This window comes from Bombyx mandarina, chromosome 28 (assembly GCF_030267445.1).
Source record: "Bombyx mandarina strain Sakado chromosome 28, ASM3026744v2".
Taxonomy (NCBI): Eukaryota; Metazoa; Arthropoda; class Insecta; order Lepidoptera; family Bombycidae; genus Bombyx; species Bombyx mandarina.
The window spans coordinates 5,360,256-5,383,572 of NC_143233.1; the positions used below are offsets into that span (position 1 = coordinate 5,360,256).

Consider the following 23,317-nt stretch of genomic DNA (forward strand, 5'->3'; position numbering starts at 1 on the left):
AGTTTAAAGTTGAACACTTGCTTAAATAACGTACCCTCTATTGTCTTAGGTCGCAGAACGAAATATATAGACTGCAAAACAAGATCGAGATTTTGGAGGCGGATAAGGACAGACTAGAATTGGAGTTAGAGAAACAAGCACATTTGTCGACAAAGTCCAGAGATGACCAGAGGAAACTACAAGATGAATTATCGAGATTACAGGAAATGTACGACAGAGCATCGTTGCAGCTAGGCAGAACCAAAGAATTCGAAGAAAAGGCCAAGGAAGATATGGACAGGATGAGCGTTGACATAGAAATGGTCAGGGAACGATATGAAAAGGGTCAAATTGAACTGCGGAGAGTCCAAGCGGAAAAAGAAAAACTGCTGGCAGATAGCGAACGATTACAATTTGAATACGATAGAGCGATGACTCAATGCGGTAAAGCACAGGCTTCCAATGAAAAAACTCAAGAAGAGATGGCCAGGGTACAGATAGAGCTCGAGAAAATGTATGACAAACATGACAAGGTATCTTCAGAATTAAGAAGAGTGCAAGCTGAATTAGACAAAGTCAAGCAAGATGCAAGCGGAGCTAGAGAAGAAGCAGAAAGATACGCCACTCGGTACGGAAAATATCATGACGCAAAAGAGGAACACGAGAGAACAAAAATCGAAGTAGAACGGCTGCGGACACGTCTAGAGAAGACAACGATAGACCTGGAGCGAGCCCGCAAGGCTGAAGAGGAAGTATCCCGGTTACGTTCGGAACTCGAACGCGTCGAAGGTCTCCGAGGTAAATACCAATTCGAACAGGATAAGTGGACCAATGAATTAAACAGAATGCAGGCGGAAATCGACAAACATCGTGAGAGATACGACGCGGCACAAGCTGATGTTCAAAAACTACAGGCCGAGAAGGAACAAGCTGAGACCAAACTACACGAAATGAACATACAACTGGAACTATCCAAGAGCGAAGTCGTAAAATTGAGTGGAGCGTTAGAGAAACAGCGAACAGACTTGGAGCGCGCTCACATTGAGTGCGAAAAGTTCAGGGATCGGTGTGAGAAATTGAAATTACGTTCAGACCAACTAGACAAAGATAACGAAAGACTAAAAGGCGAGTTACAACAGATCGAAAGGATGAAACTTCAGGCGGTCGCTGGCGATAAGGCAAGAACCGAAGATAGACTTGAAATCGAGAGGCTTCGTGATAAGTTGGAAAAAGCAATTCAAGCTCGTGACTCTACTGAAATGGAGGCAGGACGCTTAGCAAAGGAACTCGAAAAGTCTCAGATGCATCTCGCTAAATATCAAGAAACTAACGAAACAACTCGCGTTGAATATGATAGGATGACGAATGAACTGGGAAGAATGCATGAACGACTTGAAAGAACGATCTTAGAAATGAGACAAATCGAACAGGAACGCGATGCGCTGAGAGTAGAGATACAGAACACAAGACGTAACATTGAACAGCAACAGAGAACTTTGGACCACAGAACTCAGGAGACGCTTGTTAAACTCCAACAAGAATTGGCTCAGTCGGTTCGAGACAGAGAAAAGATGGCATCCATTTTAGAACAGAGAGATAAACAAGCCGACGCTATCGAAAAGCAGATCGTTAAATTGGAGGCTGATACAAAGCAATTGACAATAGAACGTGACCAATTAGTGGCACAATTAGAAAAATCCCAAGACATGCTCGTAAACTTCCAGAGAGAACTCAATGCTTCCGAAGCCGAACTACAGAAACAGCGAGATGAAGTACGCAGATTGAAAGAAGAACAGAGGAAACTAGCTCAAGATTCAGAACGTGGAGCAAAATCGGTTATAGAAGATCGCGAGAGAGAGATAGGAAGACTGCAGCAGCAACTTCAAGGTCTCACGAAAGAAAGAGACACAATTAAGCAGCGTGCAGAGAAAGCCGAAAAAGAAGCACAGAAAGCTGGAGAGATCGATAAATGGCGAGCTGCCGTCGAAGCGGAGAAGTCCAAGGCGATCGCTGCAGAAAAAGCCTTATCTGAATGTCAACAGCGCTTGCAATCTTTGGAGAAACAATTCCAGGCGCAGCATCAACAGTTACAGCAGCTACAAGCACGCGGACCGTCCGACGTGCGCGAGGTCCAAAAGCAGCTCGAAGCTGCTCAGGCCGAGGCTCGCGCCCTCGCCACTGAGAGGGAACGATGCCAGTCGCAGCTCGAGATGCTCGTTCAGGAATTGGAGAAGAGCCAGGTCAGTTGGAGGATCGCCCGGCGACCGATGGCTGTCGGAACACCGTCTGGTTAAATTGAGTTTCCTCACGTCAATCTTTACATTTTCCAGTAGAGATATAAAAAAAGAATGAAACTCGATTGAACCTCGAAACGATTAAGTTGCTTAAATCATTGCACCGGTGTTATCGAGTAGTTTTTGTTTTGGTTTTGTTGTTTAGAGTCATCATCGCGCGTTGTCATGTCGTTGTTGTATAGTAGCATGTCACCCACAGCCTGCGGGGCATCCTCCAACCCCTCATTACAATTATTTGTATTTTAATTTATTAGTTTCATCATCGCAATGTTTGTGTCCGTGGAAACTTTCATACGAATGTACTATTTGAGAACTGAACTGATAATGCACCTTACATTTCCATGTACCAGCACACTCGTTTGAATGCATCTATTGTGAAATCTTGGTGATGTTCGGTGCGACGAAGTACAATAATGCTTTGTGTTTTATTTACGAAATGTTAATTTTACTGTTTTTCAGTTTTCAGCTGTGCTCGCTACTGTTATGTGTATTCGCAATTTTATACTATCAAATGTTTCGTAAACTATAAAAGGAATTATGGCTGTTTTAAAAAAAAAATCTGTTGCAAGATTATATTTTGTATAAATTTATGCTTCTTTGTCTACATGTCAGTGGCGTTCAGCTTTAAAAGCTTTTGTATTGTTCATTGTAAAGATCGATGGTGTTTCTTAGATACGGCTATTTAACGGAATTGTTTCGGTAACAGCTCGATCTCCGCGAAGCGAACAAGAAACTCCAAACAGCTGGTGCTCAGAACGCGAAGGCTGGCGAAGACGCAGCCCTAGCTAAGAAGCAGATACAAGATGAATTCAAAAAGTTAGATGACGCAAGAAAACATTTCGAAGAACAAAGAAGAGCGTGGGAGAACAAACGGAAAGACGTGGAGGAGAAAGAGAAGTCACTTATGGAATTGGATCGACAGTTAAAGAAGAGAAAAGAGCAAATGGACCAAATGGAAGCTTCATTGAGGAAGGTAAGTCACGTTTCTTTCAAAAATTATTATGCCCATTAGACACATAGTAAGAAGCACACCAAACGAGGAAGCTCGTCATTGATTAATTTTTACACCCAATTAAACATCCAGTATCTACCATTGAAAGTTTTGATTCAAAAAGTCATGAGTGCTGTAATCATAATACGAGATATTCCCTTCAAGGCTGGCGGCAGCACGGCCGCGGTATCAGAGCTGAATCGCAAGCTGACAGACTCTCAGAAAGATGCGGAACAACTGAAGCAACAATTGGATCAGACTAAAGACGAAGCGAAACGGTTGACAACTGAAACGGAACGGCTTCTGCAGCTGGTCCAGATGTCACAGGAGGAACAAGCACAGAAGGAAAAGCAAATTATGGATTTGCAACAGTTAGTAACAATGTTTCAGATTCTTAGTTGCGTATTTTTGCCCGAGATACGTCTCTAGAAGCCGACCTACAACTATTTTGATGATGATAGCCTTGAGAGGCTATTTCACCTTCGCCTTGACGTGTAAGTAAGCTCACGGGGCTCAAACCGGGAGTATTGCTAACACTGGCCCTAGCAAGAGCAGTGCTTCGCAGAATCTACCACCATATTGGAAACGCGACCCACTGAGAAGATCCGGCGAGAAACTCAGTGGGTTGTTTCTGTGGGTTAATTTACTCGTCGAGCCCTTCATCGCAAGCAACGGGTTCGACGAGGACGATAACCGGTGCTTGAGGTACCCTAAAAGCACCGTTAGTGGATCGGTAGGATCCGTAATGTCGTGTTTAGGGTGACGTCGACTGTTTACCATTCGGTCCGCAGGATCGGCTATGTAGCTACCGGCTGCCACGATGAGAGAGTGTCGTCTCATCCCTCAATGCAGAATGTACAACTTTGGAAGTTTTTTTTCATTGCCCCTGTAGGCAGATGAGCATACGGCCCACCTGATGGTGAGTGGTTACCGTCGCCCATGAACTTCAGCTATGTAAGAGGCAGAGCTAAGCCACTGTCTACCGTAACTGGTAATTTATTGTCGTTTCCTTCTCTTGTCTGATATATGATTTGCTGTTTCCAGATCCGTAAGAAACCTCCAAGCCAAATTAAAAAGTCAGCAGCAAGCACAAGCACAAAGAGAAGAGGTAATATCTTCAAACGATCTTATTATAGTCCAACATTAGTCACTAACAAAACTACAATAATAAAAAATGTAATATTAAACGGTTTGCGAGAACCTCTCTCTTACATACTTGTCTTAAATTTTCGTGTGCCTTATACATAATTAGAGCTAGCTGCCTTAACGGTATCATATCGACTTTATAATTTTCATCATAATATTTCCATTGTTTCAACTATTTAATACTTTTCATGGCGTACGACTCTTCGTATGAAAACGCGAAATTTAGCTGTAGGTATATGTAATTAAAATTAAATATAAATGTAACTAATTAGGAATTTCGTGAACCGGCAATCAGTGCGTACATAATTGTAAATAGACACGCTTTAACAAAAATCGACTTCAGATAGAAAAAAAATAGATATTCCAAAACAAATTAATATACACTAAAAACAATAATCATCGAAATCGGTTGGCGTGATATTGAGTTATTGAGTTATTCATATATTTGTCGCGTATGTACTTAATGCAAATTTAAGACTTATATGTTTTTCTCATGGTTACCGTTATCAGAACTGGACTAAATTTAAATGGGACCACACGGGAAGCGTCAGCTTTCTAATAAAAAAAGAATCATCAAAATCGATTCATCCAGTCAAAAGTTATGAGGTAACAAACATAAAAAAAAACATACAGCCGAATTGAGAACCTCTTCCTTTTTTGAAGTTGGTTAAAAATTAAAAGTTCGATAGTCGCGCGTCGTTTAGCGGTCGGGCCCAACCTTCGCTTCCCTTGAAAAATCCAACCCGCAAAATTATAATTTGCTTAATTACTGTTGGTAGGACCTTTTGTGAGTTCGCACGGGTAGGTACCACCGCCCTGCCTATTTCTGCCGTGAAGCAGTAATGCGTTTCGGTTTGAAGGGTGAGGCAGCCGTTGTAACTATACTTGAGACCTTAGAGCTACGTTGTAGATGTCTATGGACTTCGGTAACCACTTAACAGCATGTGGACTGTGAGCTTCTACCAATCTACGCAATAAAAATAAAAGTTTATTAGCGTTACATTGCGTTGCCGTGTTAACAATTACTATAAGCGCACACGTCTTTATTTTGGATAATGGTTCTCGTACACTACCACTACACGTAACCACAACGGTGTGCTTAGTGCGAGTTTCTTAACGTTGTCGATAGCGTAAAAGTTAACCCAATATTGTATGCAGTTGGAACAGCGCCCCTAGCGGCAAACGTAGGCAACCGATCCCACTCCATACAAATATGAGCTAACTTTTACGCTATCGAGAACGTTAAATAAATAATAGTTTAAAATACTAAAAAAAAACATGCTTTATATAAAATTCAACTAAAAAATAGAAAATAAATTTTAATAAATTTAATTTGAAAATAGTGTAAAATATATTTCTATTGTAAAAAAAGCGTGGGGTGCATGGTGTTATATATAGGTATATGTATAAAAATGAATTGCTATTCGTTAGTTTCGCTAAAACTCGAGTGCGGCTGGACCAATTTGGCTAATTTTGGTCTTGAATTATTTGTGGAAGTCCAGAGAAGGTTTAAGAGGTAGATAAATATGAAAATGTTCGGAATGAAATAAACATAATAATTTTGTTTTTCCTTTGATGTCTCCCGCGTCGGACGGATTTCTTTTGTTTGTTTTAAGTTTATTTCATACAAAAGTTTAGGTATTTTATTTATCGATTGAGGCACTACGAAGTCTGCCGGGTCAGCTAGTTAGTTATAAATATTTTTCTGAGAGATATGTGTAGAAGAATTATTATTTCAATAATCTTAAAAAGCACCCTACGCTTGAAGCTAATACAAAGCGTGTAAAAACTCGCACGAAGCACACTGAATAGTAAGATATAACCATCGAATATAAATGATGACACTCAATTTGTGTTGCTATTAGTATCCTATAGGTATATACTAATATTTAATACATTATTAACATGACTAACCTTTTATTGTTTCATGCTTCCCACCAGGCCGGACCCGCTGGCTTCCTCAAAAGCTTTTTCTAAGTTGATCTTCGCACCAAGACTGTCGTTATTTATTTTTTTTGCTTTTTTCATTTATAAATTTTCTTTAACCGTCTCTTATATTCTAAGCGTAACTCTTAATGCTCCACGTCTTTCTATATATATAAAAAAAAAAAACATATAGTTTTACTTAAATACGTACATTGACGTATTAATTCGATTAAACACTTGAAGATCGTCCGTGTATACTGTATCATGTTAGAACGATGTAACCAGCACATAATAATGCAATTAGTTTAGCTGTAAAAGGTTAAGCAATGTTTAAAATTTGTCGTGTTCAGTGGAAGGTTATTTGTAAGGAACAATTATTAATGGAAAATACCGTATTGTTTAATACTGTTAAGTATTCATGTAACCTAGATAGAAGAAGTGAGTTTATCCACTAATAATAGTCTATGTTACCCGGCTTTGAATCTTGTTAAGCGTATATCAATTTAAATCTATTTAATAAAACTAATTATACGTACGTTGACCTTTCTCGATTGATTTTATTTTCGTTCTTTTTTGTATTCGTAAAGTTTTGTTATATTAGTAAATGAATTGTTAGTTTTTGTTGTTGATTTTTTTAATTATTATATATATTTTTTTGTTTGTTTGTTTCCGTCTATCCCCTTTCGGTAGGACCTGAATAGAGCGAGACAAAGCGAAATAGCGGCTATTGAGGATTTAACAAAGACGTTGTCAGAGAAAGATCGTTTGAAATCAAAATTAGAAGAGAGTAAAATGAAGATAATAGATCTGGAGATAGAACTGAACGAATCGTCTTTAATACTCTCGGAAGTATTGAAAATATCCGATAGCCAGGAGCTAACGAATATAAAGAGGAGCAAAAGCTTTTTTGAATTGCAAAAGAGCGGTAAGGTAGTGGATAGGTTAGATAAAGGCAAGTTCAGTAGGAGTGACAATGCATTAGACGCTATTTATTACGGTAAGAATGCAAAAAACGAATCTCCCAACATAAGTAAGCTAATGAGGAAAGTCACTAATTTAACCAAAGAGATAGCCATGAAGAATTCCAAAATAATCGAACAGCAAAGATGCATATCTATATTAGAAGAAGCGTTAAGAGAAAATAATAATATAGCTGAATTCGAGCAACTGCTGGCCGTGGTCAGGAGTAAGGACGAGAGGATCAATGAATTAGAACAGTTCGTCAATGAAAACTGTGGGACCCAAACGACCGGTAGCAAAGACAATAGGATTTTAGAACTTGAAGAGGCTCTGAAGGAATCCTTTATGGTGGCGGCGGAGAGAGAAAAAGTATTTTATAACGAAGAACAGCGACGAATCGAGACTATAAACAAGGTAATGAATTAAATTATATTAGTACACTTTGACAAAGGAGCTTTAAGCCTTTTGTGAACAAAAAATTAGATTGGATTAACAGCTATAATTATAGCAAATATTTCTTTTAATGCCTACCTTCTTTACGGTCAATATATTTAAAATAAAAATACCCCCCTATTTAACAATAAAATACCCTCGATTATATGATTTCATGTTCTGTCCACAAAACTATTCGCGTCCTTATCAAGATCCTTTTGTGCCTCTCAACCACCTTTACGAAATGTCAGAGATAGTATCTTTTTTTTTTGTCTGAAAATTTCTTCTCTATAACCAATTGTATTGCATTATTATGCTCGCATAATCCGGATTCTGGGAAATTAAGGTAATGACTAATAGCGGGTCTAAGCGACCATATATCTATATGGTCTACGTGGACCCTAGGGACAGTAATATGTACAGTAGATTGGGGGGAATAGGGTCAAATCTGGGATGTCACAATGTTGAGTTGTTAGATTTAACTTTGTAGAACTGAAAATGACTTTTATTTAGTGTTTATGAATATTAAATAGTTTAATTTAGTCATCAAAGTTTTGTAACTCATTAAAGATATTAAAAAGTCAATCACCTAAACTTAGGTACCTACCTAACAACTAAATAATGCCAGCCCTATCGAAAAACTCTATTGTCCCCATACGTAACCTGATTCACCCCAAAGACAAGGTGAATCGGATCAAGCTAGTTTTTTCAGTTTTTGTGTATATCTTGTAATGAACTATGTATAATAACGCGTAGTAAATAAAAATTTAAGCCTCCGGAACCATTATGATCTCTGTTTTAATATTATAACCCCAAAAACAAAACCATAAAAATCAATGTAGAAACATAAAGTGTCCTGATTCCTCTCATTTTACGATACGTATTTTTCTAGAAAGAATCTAATCTCTTCGTATCCAATTACTTAACTTTCTCATGTCCGAATGTAAATTTTTAGATGAAGAAAATGGAGCAGAGGATACTGTCGTTACAAAACGCTTCAGCGTTGAGTTGTGAGACGTGCACTTCCGTGTTGAAGCGGATGAAGCGTCTAGAAGATTCTTTGGAGGATTGTCAGAAGAAAAGGGATAATGCATTAAGACAGTTGGCACATGTAATGTACGTAGCCTATGTTCCGATTTTTTTTTATTGCTTAGTTAGTTGGACGAGCTCACAGCCCACCTGGTGTTAAGTGGTTACTGGAGCCCATAGACATCTACAACGTAAAAGCGCCACCCACCTTGAGATATAAATTCTAAGTTCTCAGTATAGTTACAACGGCTATCCCACCTTTCAAACCGAAACGCATTACTGCTTCACGGTAGAAATAGGCGGGGTGGTGGTACCTACCCGCACGGACTCACAAGAGGTCCTACCACTAAATAGTTGATTTAACCGAGTAATAGAGAACCGAACCTATATATAGAGGAATAAAGCGCTATTTGCCTTAAACGACATTTCGCTTAAAACGCGACATTTATCTTTTCAATTAAAACTCCGCTTTATTTGTTATTAGCATTAAAAGTTCGATGTTTTTAAACTATTGCATAGCTTTTATCGCGGGCTTTGAGCGCGGCGACCAAATCAAGAAATTCCGTAACGAAAATAAAACCTAACACCCCCACTCCGCCTGCCATGTAGCTCGCATTCAACACACTCACATGTTGCGCTTGTGTATTGTTTGTGAATAAGCGCGCGGCGTGACGTCGCACTGCATGCACATCATGAAAAGTCTGCCCATCTCTCTCTCGCGCGATCTAGCTTATGAGTGTGAAGGGGACAGTTAATGTTATGCTTTTGTTAATGTTTATAAATATAGCGTGGTCTTACTTTATTATTGTTTTAATATTAAATGATTTTTGTCTAATTATAACAGCATAAGTTGATAAAAAATGCTATGCAATAGCTTCACCGCGGCCGCCCCGAGTGCCACTCCTTTATTTTTTTTAATTAAAATCCCTTCTAATTTGGTACTTTTAGTTCGGTAATTGATTGGTGTAGCTATTAAGGATTGGTTTTCTTTCTTGTTCGCATATAAATAGTCTTCAAGAACTAAAAGTGTTCTAACCATTGAATACACGTCGGAGCACGTTGCCAGAATTGGCGAGCGACTGAAGAGCTATCCCGCCGGGAGCCGTGCTTTTTGGTCGCTCGCCAAAGCTGCAGAAGGAAACTTTTGCAGGTCTAGTCTCCCACCACTACGCAAGTCCGATGACACTCTGGCCCACAGCGCGAAAGAGAAGGCTGACCTTCTGGTCAAACTCTTCGCCTCGAACTCGACTGTGGACGACGGGGGTGCCACACCACCGAACATCCCCCGGTGTGATAGTTCCCTGCCGGAGATCTGCTTTACACAGTGTGCAGTCAGGCGGGAACTCCGACTCCTGGACGTCCATAAGTCGAGTGGGCCGGACGGCATTCCTGCTGTGGTTCTGAAAAGGTGCGCCCCTGAGCTGACGCCTGCGCTAACGCGTTTGTATCGCCTCTCTTATTGCACTAACAGGGTTCCGTCTTCATGGAAGAACGCCCACGTCCACCCTATCCCCAAGAAGGGTGACCGGTCGGACCCATCGAGCTATAGGCCTATCGCGATAACTTCCTTGCTTTCCAAGGTGATGGAGCGAATTATAAATATACAACTCCTGAAGTATCTTGAAGATCGCCAGCTGATCAGTGACCGACAGTACGGTTTCCGTCACGGTCGCTCAGCTGGCGATCTTCTTGTATACCTTACTCACAGGTGGGCTGAAGCCTTGGAGAGCAAGGGCGAGGCTCTTGCTGTGAGCCTTGATATCGCGAAGGCCTTCGACAGGGTCTGGCATAGGGCTCTTCTGTCGAAGCTACCATCTTACGGAATCCCCGAGGGTCTCTGCAAGTGGATTGCTAGCTTTTTGGATGGGCGGAGCATCACGGTCGTTGTAGACCGTGACTGTTCTGATACCATGACCATTAACGCTGACGTTCCACAAGGTTCGGTGCTCTCCCCCACGCTTTTCATCCTGTATATCAATGACATGCTGTCTATTGATGGCATGCATTGCTATGCGGATGACAGCACGGGGGATGCGCGATATATCGGCCATCAGAGTCTCTCTCGAAGCGTGGTGCAAGAGAGACGATCAAAACTTGTGTCTGAAGTGGAGAGCTCTCTGGGGCGAGTCTCCAAATGGGGTGAATTGAACCAAGTTCAATTCAACCCGTTAAAGACACAAGTTTGCGCGTTCACTGCGAAGAAGGACCCCTTTGTCATGGCGCCACAATTCCAAGGAGTATCCCTGCAACCTTCCGAGAGTATTGGGATACTTGGGGTCGACATTTCGAGCGATGTCCAGTTTCGGAGTCATTTGGAAGGCAAAGCCAAGTTGGCGTCCAAAATGCTAGGAGTCCTCAACAAAGCGAAGCGGTACTTCACGCCTGGACAAAGGCTTTTGCTTTATAAAGCACAAGTCCGGCCTCGCGTGGAGTACTGCTCCCATCTCTGGGCCGGGGCTCTCAAATACCAGCTTCTTCCATTTGACTCCATACAGAGGAGGGCCGTTCGGATTGTCGATAATCCCAATCTCACGGATCGTTTGGAACCTCTGGGTCTGCGGAGGGACTTCGGTTCCCTCTGTATTTTGTACCGTATGTTCCATGGGGAGTGCTCTGAGGAATTGTTCGAGATGATACCGGCATCTCGTTTTTACCATCGCACCGCCCGCCACCGGAGTAGAGTTCATCCGTACTACCTGGAGCCACTGCGGTCATCCACAGTGCGTTTCCAGATATCTTTTTTGCCACGTACCATCCGGCTATGGAATGAGCTCCCCTCCACGGTGTTTCCCGAGCACTATGACATGTCCTTCTTCAAACGAGGCTTGTGGAGAGTATTAAGCGGTAGGCAGCGGCTTGGTTCTGCCCCTGGCATTGCTGAAGTCCATGGGCAACGGTAACCACTCACCATCAGGTGGGCCGTATGCTCGTCTGCCTACAAGGGCAATAAAAAAAAAAAAAAAAAAAAAATACAAATGAAGCGGTAGGTATATCAGGAATATGTTTGAAAATTTCCTAAAATAAAAAATCATAGAATCTGTCGACATAATGATATGATTCTCGAATTTCAGCCAAGAGATCCTGGAGGCCACGATCAGCGAAAAGGACTCTCATATAGCAGAACTTGAGATGAAAGGGGTGCTGGACGAGAACGAGACGAAGCTATACGACTCGCTGAAGAGTGAAAGGGACAGGCTGCTCAATCGACTTAAGATAGAGGTAATCGCATTGAATGTATTACATAATACACTGTTACGCGCTGGGCTTGGGGATAAATAAAAAATCTAACGAAGTACAAGTTAACACGACATTAGCACTTAGAACACTTAAAACACTTCACTAACACTTTAAAATTCTCAATTCGCTTCTTCCACTTCGCTTCAGGTGATCCGTTCGCTGTTTCGCTTCGAGTAGTTCCCATTACTGACTGACTGCGTGCCATCCCTGCAACGCTTTTACAGTCGATATCTCATCCCTTGAATTATCGAGAATATTCCACACATCTCTAGTATTGTGTTTCCGCTATCTGAAAATAAATGGCGTTGTCTGACTTCTGGAGCGTTCTAGGTGCTACTAGATCCTTCGATATTCGTTCGACTATTCGGCGATAGATGGCGTTACCCCTACCGGCGTAACAACACCAACATAAAGCCACAATTTAACGGCATAAGCACCACGTGTTGCTGAGGCTAAAGTTTAAGTGAAATTTATTTCGTAGTAAACGCAATACAGTGAAATCTAATTGTTCTTACTTTGTTAATTTTTTGTATTAGCATAGCCGGCCGCGTGTTATTTAGAAACATAAAAACCTTAGCCACAGCAACGTGTGGCCGGGTCTACTAGTAGATAATAAAACTAAGCCAGTGGTGGTAGGACCTCTTGTGAGTCCGCGCGCGTAGGTACCACCACCTATTTCTGCCGTGAAGCAGTAATGCGTTTCGGTTTGAAGGGTGGGGCAACCGCTGTAAATATACTTGAGATCTTAGAACTTATATCTCAAGGTGGGTGGCGCATTTACGTCGTAGATGTCTATGGGGTCCAGTAACCACCTAACACCAGGTGGGCTGTGAGCTCGCCCAACCATCTAAGTAATAAGAAAAAAAAACGTAAAGTAATGGCGTTTAATTGTTCTCTTCCAGAATGAAAGGATAGTTGATATTGAACGCGACTTGTACCAGGCGATCATGAGAGCTGAGGAGTGCGGGTCCGTACCGGTCGGCCTCACGCTGGCAGACGACCTCATAGGCATCGACGAAGACAATGTAATTGTCTGGGTAACTACGTCAGGAGGTATTTAGAATGGTTTGGTTTTGCTCGAACGAAGTAACTGCGCGACGATGCGATCGTTGACGTAACGCATCAGTGTGCTTAGTGAGAGTTTTTTAAGGTTCTCGATAGCGTAAAAGTTAACTCAGATTTGTATGGAGTGGAAACAGCGCCCCTAGCGGCAAACGTAGGGAAGCCAAGCACACAGGTTGATTCTGAGACGATTAACATTTTTCCTAATTCCGTCGAGAATTTAATAAATAATTGTAAATAGACATGCTTTAACAAAAACCGACTTCAATTAGAAAAAAAAAAAGATATTCCAAAACAAATTCATATACACTAAAAACAATAATTTTCGATGATTATCTAATCGGTTGGCGTGATATTGAGTTATTGAGTTATTCATCTATTTGTCGCGCACGTACTTAACGCAAATTTAAGACTTATATGGTTTTCTCATGGATGCCATTATCAGAACTGGACTAAATGGGAAACGAGAAGCGTCAGCTTTCTAATAAAAAAAAAAGAATCATCAAAATCGATTCACCCAGTCAAGAGTTATGAGGTATCAAACATAAAAAAACATAGTCGAATTGAGAACCTCCTCCTTTTTTGAAGTCGATTAAAAAAGAAGCATTTCGATCTTAAAATTAGATCGGGTTCATTTTAAGAGATACACCCGACTTAGCCCGATTCATATTTTTTTTATACGATAAAGAAAAATCAGTGTTATTAATAATGCAGGTTATAAATTGTTTCTATACGTAATTTAATTCGATATCATTCGGTCATTTTTCCATGATCGAGTCACTAAAAAAACTGAGAACTTAGAACTCATATCTCACACGTCCTTACGGATCCATCAGATCCAATAACCTTTGCATTAGACGCCTTCAGTTCTAACACTAGGAGCAGGCTTAGGGACCCCGGTAACCGTACTCGTCGAACTCGACAAAGAGTTCGCCGTGCAACCTAACCCATGAATCAGCTCGCTGAGTTTCTCGCCGGATCTTCTCAGCGGGTCGCGATTCCTATCCGGTAGTAGATTCATTCGCGACGCAGCTGCTCTTGAGCTGTTAGGTCTCCTTCGGAGGCGCTCGGGTAGCTGTTAGCAAATCCCACCCCTCCTGGCTGAGCCTTTGCTCGCTCACCTGTCCTGGTGAAACTGGAAAGGCATCCGGGCCACCAGATATCTCAAGATATGTGGTGGCATTTACATTGTAGATGTTTATGGGCTCCGATACCACTTAACACCAAGTGGGCCGTGAGATTGACAACCTATCTAAGCAATAAAAAAAATATATATATCCAAACAAAATAAACTTTCACATTAGTTTTGGATTAAACATTCTGATGTAACTAAGATTTAGGAAAAACTAGTCAAAATGTGTGGTATCTTATGGTGATTGGCGGGTAGGTACCACCGCCCTGCCTATTTCTGCCGAGAAGCAGTAAGTAAGTAAGCTTCGGTTCGAAGGTTGCGACAGAAATTGAGACTTGAAAGATTTTAATGCTAACACAAACAATAATAAAACAATTTACAATGCACTGTTGACAATCTCCACAAACCTTTATAATTAAATTTTAGGATGATTTTCGTGAATTCCATCTGCAATGAATATCTTCTACTAGACATTTAATTTTGTGTGTGCGCGTGTGTGTGTTTTGCGAATCACATTAACCGGAACCTTATTTAATAATTTTGAAACAATAACAAATTGTGTGCATAAGGTGTTTTTTAATTGTTTTTTTTTATATGAATAATCTTAACTTTATTGAACTTCGATAAAATTACATACTTAACGAGCTATAAAAGACTATTTGGTTTAAGCGACATTTGATCTTTGTAATTAATTTAATTTGGTACTAACGGTCCCGGCAGACTTCGTAGTGCCTCAATCGATAAATAAAAGACCTAAACTTTTGTATAAAATAAACATAAAACCAACAAAAGGAATACGTCCGTTATTTTTATTTAATTCCGAGCATTTTCATATTTATTCACCTTCTAAACCTTCTCTGGACTTCCACAAATAATTCAAGATCGAAATTAGAAAAATCGGTCCAGCCGTTCTCGAGTTTTAGCGAGACTAACGAACAGCAATTCATTTTTATATATATAGATTAGTATCACCATGTTTTTAATTGAACTTCAATTAAATTTACTTAAATTCAAATAGCTGAATAAGTTTTATTTTGTTATGATATTTTATCCATATGATAAATATTAAATGGCTCTCAATGGTCAGTAACGCGCTAGTATTAAGGGTGGGATGTAAGTTGAATTAAATTGCGGCTTCGATTCTCAATTCTAAGCACAGCAGTACTGCTCTTTAAAGGGACCCTGATGGCCACAGATAAATCTGATATGTAGAGAGGCAAATACAACGAACTATTACAAAAACTTATGTATTTGTTGGCTTGAGGGTAGATATTATTTTGTTAAACACCAAGTAAAAGGAGGTCACTTTTTGATTCCTGATTTAATCAACAATATGATAACTTAATTCACTTTCACTTATCCAATCTTTAACCAGTACGTACAACAGTCACTGAATCACACAACGTAACAACGTAGTAAGTGCACCGGGCAAACGCAGTCGAACGAATGTTCATTTCAAGGCACGTTCCGCCTTTTTATACTAGCCGGCGCAGCTGGCTTATGAGTCACTTCTGTTGCAGCTGTTGTTTACGAGTAGAACGACACGGCCGGCGCGCCTCGCTTGTGTGAGTCACTCCTATTGCACGTGCTGTATAACATAAATATCGTTAACGCCGTCACGGCCATACTGACGTGCGCTCGTCCTCGTGCGCGCATTCTTATGGTATGTCTGTGAACAACAAACGTGTTCGTTCATCCTGACATTAACGGATGCAACTTAAAACGTGGTCTATGATATTAACAATCTAGTACGGTTCGGTTCGCATAATTCTTCAGAAAATCCTATACTGGCTATAAATAACCTTCAGACTGCTTACACACCTGGGCCAGTTCATTTAAAACTCTTCAGGTATGTAAGTATGTCCCTTTTAACTTACACCGGAATTGTTATCCCTTCAGTTTTTCGAACTGGACCGGATAATGCTAGACCGAATCGCAATCCCTGTAGCTAATTGTTGTGGCTAATCTGGATGAAAATCCCTATAGCCAAGCCATTGGACCGGACAGACCCTTCAATGACTTCACACTTTTTTTTTTTTTTTTTTTCCTCTTTTTTTTTTGCTAGTCCGGATTAACATCTCTCTAGCCACATACAATTCTCTTTTTTTTTTTTTTTTTTAATCTGCGTGTACGGTAGCGTTTGTTAAAACATTTCTTAAACCAGAACATTTATACGGAATTTCTTCAGAAATAGTGCGAGACCGACCATCGTTTTCTACATTTCCAACACCTGCACCTGAGGTGCCTGAGCTTACAGACATTGTATCACTACCCACAGACTATGTTTGCTGTATCGCTATTTGCGGACAAAAATGTCGCTTCTATTGTCAGTGATAGAGTCGTCATCATTAAGATCAGTTTCACGAACAAGATTAATTAACCCATCTGTGTACGCCGTCACGTCATCGTCACTATAATTTTCAGAAATTTCTAGTAGGCCTGACGGGCCTCGAGGTACTTCGCGTAAGTTTTCATGGGGAACTTTGTACACTAGAACCATTTACATATCTCAACTTATACCTATCGTTTTCCAAAACTGCAGATGATTGAAAGATTACTGGTGGCCCGGAGGCCTTTCCCGCTTCACCAGGACGGGTGGGCGAGCAAAGGCTCAGCCAAGAGGGGTGGGATTTGCTAACAACTGCCCGAGCGCCTCCGCAGGAGACCTAACAACTCAAGAGCAATTGCTTCGCGAATGAATCTACTACCGGATCGGAATCGCGACCCACTGAGAAGATCCGGCGAGAAACTCAGTGGGCTGATGCATGGGTTAGGTTGCACGTCGACCTCTTTGTCGAGTTCGACGAGTACGATTACTGGGGTTCCTCAGCCTGCTCCTAGTGTTAGAGCTGAAGGTATCTAATGCAAGAGTTATTGGATCTGATGGATCCGTAAGGACGTGTCTAGGGTGACTACGGTGACTTGTTCATGAAACCGCTTACCATTGAATAAATTACTATGGCTTTGTTTTATAAGACTACAGTCTGACCCTGAATGGAACATAAAGGGGGAGCCAAAACCACTTATCTGTAACACACTGAAGCTCTGGAACACACGTTGACGTCTCTGGTTGGACCTGCCACAGCACCTCACAGTCTCCTACGAGGCGGCGCGCCCTAGCGCAAGTGCAGCCGTAGCGCGGGGGCTCCAATATCGGCAGTCCGTGCTGGAGGCGTGGTCTCGTCGTTTGGCGGACCCGTCAGCCGGCCTCCGTACCGTCGAGGCGATCTGCCCGGTTCTCGCGGACTGGGTGGGCCGCGACCGCGGAAGTCTCACCTCCGGCTACACGATGTTACTCCCACACTGAGGAAGCCAACCGCGAACACATGTCAAGCACGCACAAGCACGCACTTCACCGGAAAAACCTGCATCCGCCAGCGGAACCCGAACACCGCCGCATCGCCAGACACGAACGCACCGGACGTCTTATCTTACAGGTCACGACGACTTCAGATGTGTCAATTTTTCTTCCCCACGGAAACTTGCTTGCTTTCTTGTTTGCTTGCTCGATGAAGCCCGAAGTCATCGAACGTGTAGTGTTATTGGTATTGAATCGAGTAGATTCTAAAATTTCAGCGACAATTCACAGTCTCATGTCCTGGTTTACTGTACTAGTGCCATGTAACTCTAGCAGTAGTCATTGGCTTAAAAACGATTCGTCTCGGAACTACCCACTCGTCATGACAGATCCATTATTGCGCTCGAAGTTTCACTTGAGATTTGCACTTGCCTTAATTTCTTGCAATAGCTTGTTACGTGTTGTATTTCCGTTAGTAAATGCCATGTGATGAAGTCGACAGTCAAACTGGGCAACATGAGCCAGAACGTAAGATGTGACGATTTCTTCGTGGCTCAGATCTTCCATCGAGGTAACAGAGACGTTATTACACGACTTACGTATGCTGCATTCACGCTCTTGTGGCATACCACTACTAGTATTCTAATCTGCATCATGTTTTTTTTTGCTGTACTTCGAACATGTTCAAACACGTCACGCCAGTGAGAGTAGAGTTCTGATCTCACTTCTGATGTTGGCTTGAGGGTAGATATTATTTTGTTAAACACCAAGTAAAAGCAGGTCACTTTTTGATTCCTGATTTAATCAACAATATGATAACTTAATTCACTTTCACTTATCCAATCTTTAACCAGTACGTACAACAGTCACTGAATCACACAACGTAACAACGTAGTAAGTGCACCGGGCAAACGCAGTCGAACGAATGTTCATTTCAAGGCACGTTCCGCCTTTTTATACTAGCCGGCGCAGCTGGCTTATGAGTCACTTCTGTTGCAGCTGTTGTTTACGAGTAGAACGACACGGCCGGCGCGCCTCGCTTGTGTGAGTCACTCCTATTGCACGTGCTGTATAACATAAATATCGTTAACGCCGTCATATTTATTTCCAGTTTTTCACATACGGAACAATTTACCGTAAATAAGACACATAAGTTGATTATAGCAACTCAAGCACTCAACAAAAATGTTTACGGGCGTCGGCCACTAGATGGCTTCACTTCGATTAGTTTCTCATTGCTCGTGTAGATGGCAGCAACATTAACTATCCTATATTTTATTTCTAATGAAGGTTTTTGTAAATTTTTAGAAACGACAAATCGATAAAATTAATCAATTTCTCTATAACAAATAAGGACTTGTATGATTTTTTTAAATTTTTTTTTTTGTTTAGTTACACAATAATGAAATGCCTTAACTTTAACAACATATAAGTTTAAGGGCTTCCGCTACAAGATGTCGATAGTTTCCATACAAATAAAATATTTGTCTTAAAGTATGGCAGTTTTAGGGCCCTGATTACAGTGATCGTCTTTACACTCTCAACTCGCTGCCGAGAATGAATGGTGGTACCCCAAATGCGTCGTTGGATCGCCCCACCACAACAGAATGGTGGTGCGATCGACAACGTCACTAGATGGGTGGAGTCAACCCAATCAAATTAATACTGGTGGTAGGACCTCTTGTGAGTCCACACTATAGGTACCACCACCCTGCCTATTTCTGCCGTGAAGCAGTAATGCGTTTCGGTTTGAAGGGCGGGGAAGCCGTTGTAACTATACTTGAGACCTTAGAACTTATATCTCAAGGTGGGCGGCGGCATTTACGTTGTAGATGTCTATGGCCTCCAGTAACCACTTAACACCAGGTGAGCTGTGAGCTCGTCCACCCACTTAAACGATTAAAAAAAAACGATTGTCCATTACCAAGATTAATTTGATTAGTTTTACACATAATATGCGCGATTTGATCAGATGCTTTACGTATTATTGAGATTTCATATTAATACAATTGACAACGTCACCGCATATGCGTAGTAACTAAGTCTACACGACAGCAGACGTCTGTTCTAATTTATGGAATATTATCGCAACTTGTATTGTGTACTTATAAATATTACTTAACAATTATCACTAATCAGTTTATTTATTGAAAACAGGGAGAGGACATCCCGGGAACGTTACTGTGACTACGGATAAAGCTAAGTCGAAAGCCTAAAAATGTTTTTGTGGTCTTAGCGTCATTATAGCACGACCCATAGCCCATCCGCTACCTTGCCATCGCTTATCACTAATGCATATTTAAAAAAAAAATTAAAAAAAAAACATCCACACACCCAAAAATCGATTTACGCGCCACAAAGTGTAAATAACCTCTTTTCGTTTATAATTTTTTTTTTCTATTTTTTTACGACAACGTCATGTCATTTTAATTACGGATATAGACTTTATATTTGATTAGATACGTCATTATTATATTTTAAACTGTATTTTATTATGTCATATATTTTATTAGGTTATGTGAATGAAAATAAACAATTCTAAGAATACGGTTCTGTTTTAAATATAGATTTATGATTGTGTTTGATTGCGCAGTATGTAATAATGATTATAATCGTTACCATAATACAAATTGAGAATAACCTATGTTGTATTTTATAAGTTTGTTATAATCCTATTAAATATTTGTTACAGTTGTGAAATAAATACTTATAATGATTTGTTATACTAATTTTTAAATTTACGAAGCCCACATATTAATTTGATTATTAAACTAAATCTGACAGTGTTGGCTTTAGCGACGCTTTTACCGAGGAACTTAAATTATTGGGAATATTAATTTATTTTAATAATAATAATAATAAAACATATCATGCACAAATGAGTTGTTTCAAAGTTTACATCATATCATTACTGTATTAATGTTATTTAGCGGAAATAAAAAAAAAAAATATTTTGTTTTCAAAGATCAAAAGATAATTCAATTTATTTGTTGTATTTTATTAGTGCACAATAAAGAAATCATTTGTACTCTTTCATTTTTGACTTTTAAGGAAATATTGTGAGAATTTAATAATATTTGTTTCTTTTGTTTAACATAACCTATTGTTCTAAACTCATTATTACCGAAATATTAGACGTATTGTGCACTATATATATTTATCAAGTAAACACCTTTAAGACACATTGTGAATCATAGGATAAATTATTGAGTGATTATTTTTGTGAAAATTAACGCTTAAATGTCAAAAGCACTGCCTTATTTTAACAAATAGGGTTTCGAGTTTGAAAAGAGCATGCCTAGTTTGCTTAGCAGGTTAGCACTTCACTCCCTTCGGCTGTTCGTGTGTGAAATGTGAGAAAAGTATCGAGAAAACGTGACGTCACTTCCGAAAATGGCAGCTATTTTTTTTTTAAACTATAATACCTACCCACAGAACTGTATATAAAGAAAGTCTGAACTTTTTTATTTCATAACGTTTTGCATTTTACAAAACAGTATTGTACTTTTATATAAAAAAAATATATATTTAGCGATCATGTGAATCCAATTTGTAAATTTATTAAATAAATTATTAAATTTTATAAACGATATAACTTTAACCAGAGATTCTCGTTTTCAAGACACCAACATAGTGAATTAAGAAATTTTAAAATAAAACCACATGTTTACAATAAAAATATTGATTTTTATAAATTTATAAATTGAATTTGAAATCGCTACCTATATGAAATAAAAAAATAACATCGAATGTAAAATATTTCAGTTTTAAATGCGCTCGTACTATTTTGATTTGAGTAACAGAATCTTTTTATTATAAACATCTTTTAAAAAACATGTATACCTACCTACTTAAAATTTCAAAAAAGTTATCCGAAACATTTTCTATTTTACCTCTATTTCTGCATTTGTTATTAGAGCGATATTTAAAAAAAAACATTTTTTCGGTATAATTAAACTAATAATAAAATAGCTACAAAAATACTTCGTCGCCATCTTGAAGGAACCACGTCATATCACTGCCAGCATTGAGACCGATGCGACTAATCTTGAACCCGGAGAATGTTTTTTTTTGTCTTTTCCAAAATAAAATTCTATTATGGAAAATAATTAGAAGTAAATACGTACTACACGAAACTAAGTTAATCGTCTACAGCTTGTGTGTAGTTTGTTTGTATATTAGAAAAGTATAAATAATAGAGGAAACTCCTAATTTGTATAACCAAATGAATTGAACCTAAATCCGGTAGGCATAGCCAGAGAGAAATATAGGTTATCCGAAACCGATCTGTCTCTAATAGTATACTTTTAATTTAAGATGAAATATTACAGATAATTATACTTTTCATTCACTCATATCACACAAAATAATTAGGTTTTAATTTGATGTTTAATTACGAATCGATTTATGACAATATTGTATTCTCTCGACAATTGTAACATCGCAGATTGTGGGTGGTAGTGAATCAGAAATCTAGATTTAAACGCTCTGGCATTTTAGTTTACAACTAACCTTAGATTAATGAACGTTTTCAAGTTTATACCAATATCGGAAACTTTCAGAATCATTCAGATTAATCATCTGAACACATATGAGCACAATACATTAACCTCACTACTTCCATGGAATCATTAATGACAAGATTGGCAAGTAATAATGACAAATTTGAATGAATATTACCAAGGGAATTAAAAAACACCAAAACAAAACTTGCACGGTGTTTTGTCTCTTTCGATCGTGCATAAAACTAGCTGTCAACGAAAGAGACAACGCTTTTATGCCACGTTTACTGGTAAATTTTTTTTGCTGCCTATTACAAGTGTCAAGAAATAAAGATTTTGACTTTCAAACGCGTTCAAAACAAAATTTGAAGATTTTGAGCTTGAAAATATAATACAAAAATATAAATATAATAGTAAATAATGAAAATTGATAATACTTTTGCTTGTGTTGGAAATGTAGGTATTTTATACCTTCCGCAACCATGCAGCATAATCTGCCGCTTAAAAATAATCTCTTTTTTACTTTCCAAATCAGCTGGTATATAAATTACAAGACGCTTTAGATACAAAAATGAAAATGCCGGAACTTTTGAATCTGTGTTCAACATTATCTCATTGAATCCTTCCACCATCTGTAACATCGTTTCAAATATGAATATTTGGGTATTTATTGCAGCTACAAGCAATATATTCGTTTAAATGTTTACTGAAAGGTTCTTAACACAGAAAATTTTCTGATAGGTACAAACCAAATTCATTGGTAGCCCTGTCAAGCAATGCATGCCTTTGCATTTATATTTTTTAAATAACAAAGCGTTCACGAATGCTCACTTTTGGCGGCCTGCTAGCTATAGACATTGATAATAGCATGTTCAGTTCACCATTACCTCAAAGCAAACTTATGTATAGCAATGTTTTGATTGAATTTTCTATGTTAAGAACGTATACTTATTTAGTCGAAATAACAATAATTAAAAATGGTATTATATTAAAATATAAACTTAGTTACATACTTGTTACGTATTGTAAGCTGTGGGATCGTATTGTTTCACATGTAACGGACGCTGAATAAAAAAAAAAAAAACATGTTCTTTGAATATAATATCTTCATATACGGAGTTTTATGTTTTATTCTTAATTCTTTGACTGATTCATCATTATCATCAGCCTAATTACGTCATCGTTGAGCTTAAGCGTCTCCTACTACGCTACTCAGACAATATTATCATTACAAGTCTCACTAACAATGAAAAAAAATTCGGAGTAAAATATTTGAAGTTAGGTTATGTTAGGTTTAAAGGCTTGATTTTTTGGCGGGAACGCGAGGAG

General features: G+C 39.2%; 1 protein-coding gene across 6 annotated transcripts in view; it reads left to right on the plus strand.

Annotated features, from left to right (window-relative positions):
• LOC114243796 (uncharacterized) overlaps positions 1-23,106 on the plus strand; it is a 70,143-nt gene extending 47,037 nt beyond the window's left edge. For 2 of the 6 annotated variants that reach the window (XM_028175411.2, XM_028175412.2), the window contains 9 exons: positions 50-2,219; positions 2,980-3,246; positions 3,430-3,635; positions 4,309-4,372; positions 7,027-7,710; positions 8,684-8,844; positions 11,829-11,976; positions 12,897-13,047; positions 19,644-23,106. In XM_028175411.2, coding sequence (XP_028031212.2) covers positions 50-2,219; positions 2,980-3,246; positions 3,430-3,635; positions 4,309-4,372; positions 7,027-7,710; positions 8,684-8,844; positions 11,829-11,976; positions 12,897-13,047; positions 19,644-19,702 — 3,910 coding nt within the window. In that variant the 3' untranslated portion in view covers positions 19,703-23,106. Of the gene's footprint in view, positions 1-49; positions 2,220-2,979; positions 3,247-3,429; positions 3,636-4,308; positions 4,373-6,351; positions 6,955-7,026; positions 7,711-8,683; positions 8,845-11,828; positions 11,977-12,896; positions 13,048-19,643 lie in introns of those variants that run through there. The other 4 variants (XM_028175413.2, XM_089739205.1, XM_028175409.2 and 1 more) reach the window with 3 other exon arrangements.
• The last annotated feature ends 211 nt before the right edge of the window (positions 23,107-23,317 follow it).